This window comes from Enhydra lutris, unplaced genomic scaffold (genome assembly GCF_002288905.1).
Source record: "Enhydra lutris kenyoni isolate GAN:26980312 unplaced genomic scaffold, ASM228890v2 scaffoldscaffold52, whole genome shotgun sequence".
Lineage (NCBI taxonomy): Eukaryota > Metazoa > Chordata > Mammalia > Carnivora > Mustelidae > Enhydra > Enhydra lutris.
Window position 1 is genome coordinate 4,533,421 of NW_019154136.1, and position 4,970 is coordinate 4,538,390.

Below are 4,970 nucleotides of genomic sequence, written 5' to 3' on the forward strand. Positions count from 1 at the left end.
GCCATCCTCACTCAAGCACGTCATACAAATGCCCTGTGCCGTCCCGCTCTGGTCGCAGTGGGAATACAGCCATTGGTTGTGGAACATTCGCCACAAATTCTCATCTATACTGGCGGTCCCTTCATAAAGCCCTTTTGGATCTCCTCAGCCCGATTCGGCCCTCTGCCCCCTTGTATTTGCTTTCCCTTCGCCACTCAGCCTGTCCACCCTGGAGGTCAGCTGGCAGATTGGCTACGGACACGCCAAGATGAAATGAAACACTTTGGAAGGGGTGTGACAGCATTACTAGGTGTAATTGTAAAGTTGGTGACGTTTTGGGATCCCACCTCTTTTATTTTCTTCCTCCCTTCTAGTATATTCCATCACGTTGGTTCTTAAATGGCGATCTTCTCGGGCAGACTGTTACTACTTTAACGTATAAGTGCATTGTGCCATTTCTGACTTTTATAGGCAACATTGGGAATTATCAACTTGGGGACAAGGAAGGCTGCTGCTGGTCAGTCCCGAAATACCTTCACCATGGAGAAAAGCTGACTTCAATTAACTTCTGGCTTCTCTGTAATTTTATATGCCGGGCTAGCGTCATGAAGTGGCAAACACGTTCAGGAGCCCCATCAAAACGCAGCACTTTGCAATGAGGACACAAACTATAACAGAAAGAAGTAGCACGATTTTATTGAAATGTGTTAGTACAGTGTTCGACGACCTTAAAATCCTATATCCTAAACCCATGTAAGCACTGCATCCGAACAGAGGCACATTCTAACAGGAGCATCTGCACGCGGATTAACACACTTTTGGCCGGAGCACGGGCAGCTCTGGGGCACGTGTATTTCTGTGGCTCCCCTGCTCGGCCCCACACACGTGAGTCGGACCCAACCGAGAGATCTGGTGGTTTCGCTTAAGGTCCACACACAAGCAGCAAAGGCTAGCGAGTCTGGGGATGGGGCCGCTCCCGAGGCCCCCTTCATCATCTTTCTTGAACTGAAACCATCACATAGTCGAGGGGGTCTACACTGCCGCTGTGTGTGGCCAAGTCTAGTCGAATTAGTTAATGTATCAGAACTACTTGAAAAACAACAAAGTGAGACTAGAAGAGAGAGGCGGTTGTTAATTCAATCATGATCATGCAAATTTTTATCTGAAGATTATTCTGAAACTAGCTCTTAGACTTGAGAAAAAAGGATCACATTTAAATCAACTTTTTTCAGTCATGTTAATGTGTCTATGCTTGTATGCCAAGGCTGTCTACGTGTGCGTGTTTGTAACTACATTTTCACTGGTCTAGGCATAGAAATCCCAAGAAATAGATATTCCTCATTTATCAAAACTAAAAATTACATACATCTAAGGAGGCTCTTTACATTATCAAGTCAACTCTGCCTAGAGAGTCAATACACATTGCACAGCCAACTCTACCAGGCTAGAATACCACTTTCCTCAAAATCCATTTTAAGGTACAGCAAGATGTTCATCTCCGCAATGACCCAAACGATATTTTTTGACCTCGACCTCTGCTGTAGTGAAGTTTGAAACCTTAAGGATTGCTGTTCAAGTCCATTACTGACTTCTGGATTTGGTTTTGCCACCTGCAAAATTTAGATCAATTTCCGCTCTTGGAGTTTTAAGATTCAGCAGAAGAGAGGGACTGTTATTATTCCCAGGCTCTGTCCATGCAGGCAAATCTCTCTTCTGCCACACGTGGGGAGGCACCTCACCGAGGAGGATGCTGTCAAGGGGCACGTGTGAGTAAAGCAAGCTTCGCCTCCACCATCGCTCTTGGGCCACCACTGGAACGTTACCGTCACAAAACAATAAACACTTCCTTATCTTTACTTTCTCTGTACACCTCGCTTACCCACGTTCTTCATGGAACGGTTTTAGTAAAAATCATCAGTAGTCTAGTAGACTTGCTACTTCTGATTACAAAAGGCAAAAGAATATTAAAACAAAGGAGGTCATGTTTAAATATGCATTTGGTGGTACTCAACAGAAATTCACCTTTTTATTATGTCAAAAACAATGAACAGACCAGTAAATCTGAGGAGACTTAGGGGAGTCTTTGTTTTGGCGGCAACCCACGACGTGAAATTATTGGAAAAAAGGCAAAGTAAAAGCCGGAACTAACAAAAGGCCATAAAACAAGATGGCGGGACAGGAAGAGCACAGCGTGAGTGGCCCCAGTGAGCCTGAAGGGTCTATCTTGACACTTCCTCAATCAGATTTACCGCTGCACATAATTCTGGAATTTTAGAACATGACGTTTCAGGTAAGTGATGGTTATCATGTGTCTTTCAGAAGGGGCAATAAAAACAAAATACGGATTGACTCTGCTGTCTCATGTTTATCAGAAAGTAAATGCGTCAGTGGCCATCTTGGGCTGCTTAAATTCTGGTCAAATTAAGAATAACCACAATGGTTTATTTGAATCCTGGTTACTAAAAAGAAAAAAATAAAGTAAAACCAAACTCAGGGTATTATCAATTTTCTAAGGTTCCCTTGGAAGTAAAAGGCTAATTCTGTATACAGGGTTTCACCCCAATGTCCATAGGCATTATCCTTATTTACAAAGAAGGTTTTAATCTGAAGTTGCCTTGGGCATCCTCGAAATACATAAACTATGAACTTCGGCGGGAGAATTCCATACTTGAAAGTTGTGGCCTCAAAGTACTGGCAAAACAAAGAAGAGGGTCACCTGTCGGGACAAGTTGGGATGACGAAACATATCTCATTAACAACAGTTCACTCACGAGGATCAAACAACCACCACCCTCCCCGGCCAAACTGGAAAGAAATGGTCTTGAGCTTGAGAAGGGGGGAAACAATGCGTCTTGGAGGATACAAGATGGGATGCTTTTGCGTTATATCCTAGAATTGCTGAGTCCTAAAACTAAGAAGTCAGGTGAGCACGCACAAGTGGGCCGGCCCCGCGCTCCCCGTCCGGGGTCTAGAGCGGCACGTGGCTGAACAGGTAGGACACAGATTCACCGTTGTGTGTTCTCCGGATCGCCTCTGCCAAGATCATCGAGATATCAATAACCTGCAGGCCAAAAGAAAAGGGGAGAGCACAGTGGGACACCTCAGTCGTATTTAATAGTCGTATTTATTTATACGTTTTTATTAAATAAAATAAATAAATTATTTATAGCGAAAAACGTAGAAGCCACAGAGCCCAGAAAGGATTTCTCCAGCACACAGAGACATGCGAGCACCAACCACCCCCACTTCGATCTTCAAGTTACCAACATGCATGGGACTGGGGAAGCGAGAGTTCCAGTGTGAACACTCAAAGGCTTTTCTCGGGGTCCCTGTTAGCCAGAGACGTCCTTTTCTTGGGGTGTCTCTGGTTTAATTTTACTCAATCATGACATGGAAGGCTTTCCTCTCTCGGTTTCCAAAAATGCAGTGACCGCGTCACTTAAGATCACCTCACTCAGGGGTCAGCGTACTAGGTTTTCAGGGAAGACCCAGGGGTAGTATTTTCAGCTTGGCGGGCCAGGCTCAATTCAGCCACTGTAGTGTGAGAACAGCCACGGACAATACATCGACAAATGAATGCGGCTATGTTCCAATAAAACTTTATTTATAAAACCAGGTGGTGGGCCAGACCGGGCCCGGGGGCTGTATATAGTCTGCAGATTCGCAACTACTGTCAGTCAGGGAGGAAAATCAAAGACAAAGCTATTCTGACCATTTTCTAATGCTGCGCCCCCGGCCCTGTGCCAAATGAACCTCGCTGCCACTGGACGGGTCAGAAATCATGAAGCGGGTCGCCCAGCTCCACCTTCTTGCTCTGCTGGTGACAATGGAGGCTTTTAGCGATGAAATGACTCGCCAAGGTTCCCCGCAGCACAGAGCCAAAACGGGGGCTCAAATCCCTTCGGCACAGTTCCAGGCCATCGGTACAATCTGAAGTCAGGAAGGGCAGGAAGGGGCAAAGCTCTAAATATCCTTAGCACGGCCTGTTTTTTCGCCTCCATTTTTTAAAAATTGTGGGAACATACCCATAATGTGAGAATTGCCGTTCACCCTGCCATTAACCGCACTCTCAGTGCTGTGCGGCCAATTGCTGGTGCCCATTTCCAAAACGTTTCCAGCATCCCAGCCAGCACCTCTGTCCACGTCAAGCGCCAGCTTCCCCTCCTCACCTCCCAGCCCTTGGTGACCACCACTCTCGTTTCGTCCCTCGACTGGACTGCTCTGGGCCCCTCAGAGAAGGGGGATCGTACACCACCTGTCCTTCTGTGGCCCGCCGCGTGCGCTGAGCACCATGTTTTCAAGTTCACCCATGTTGTCACCTATGCCAGACTATCCTTCCTCTTTAAGGCTGAGTGATGCTCCATTGGCTGGACCCCACCTTGGCGGTCTACTCCCCTGTGGAAGGACTCCTGGCCGCTTCCACCTTCTGGCTACTGCGAAGAGCACTGCTATGGACAGACATGCGCAAGCTTTCATCCGCACACCTGTTTTCAAGTCTGGGGGTACAGAGCCAGAGGTGGACTCCTGGGGCATATGGTCATGCTGTTCAGCTTTAGCCCGGCCTGTTTTCAACTGCTTTCCTGGTGTGGTTTGATCGGCTTAGTGTTTCTAACTTGGACCTCCGCTGGCCGCAGCCTCGCTCAGACCCAGCGGGGATCGCGCCCTTGGTTAGGAGAGGCCACAGGCCCCCATGGAAGACTCGGGGCTGTTTTTAGGATTGGACGGATGTTCCGCGCTGCTCGGTTCTGCCTGCCATATAGCAGTACCTGAATCTTGGGACAGTGCCTCATTTTGTCCTCTTGTGGAATGGTGTTTGTGACGACAACAGCCTCAAAGGCGGCATTATTTATTCGGGAAATAGCTGGTCCCGAGAAGATCCCGTGTGTCAGGATAGCATAAACTTTGGTGGCTCCAGCCGAGAGCAGCCTGTAAAACAGAAGGGAAAAAAAAAAAAAAGAATATCCTTGAAACATTCTCCCCTTAGTGTGATT

At 47.1% G+C, this 4,970-nt stretch overlaps 1 protein-coding gene across 6 annotated transcripts in view; it reads right to left on the reverse strand.

Annotated features, from left to right (window-relative positions):
• Positions 1-650: 650 nt before the first annotated feature.
• The window catches only part of LOC111157154 (phosphoribosyl pyrophosphate synthetase 2), a 35,792-nt gene continuing 31,472 nt past the window's right edge, over positions 651-4,970 (reverse strand). For all 6 annotated transcript variants that reach the window (XM_022518417.1, XM_022518420.1, XM_022518421.1 and 3 more), the window contains 2 exons: positions 4,746-4,905; positions 651-3,040 (listed from right to left, as the gene is read on the reverse strand). In XM_022518417.1, the coding sequence (XP_022374125.1) occupies positions 2,948-3,040; positions 4,746-4,905 (253 nt within the window). In that variant the 3' untranslated portion in view covers positions 651-2,947. The remainder of the gene's footprint in view (positions 3,041-4,745; positions 4,906-4,970) is intronic.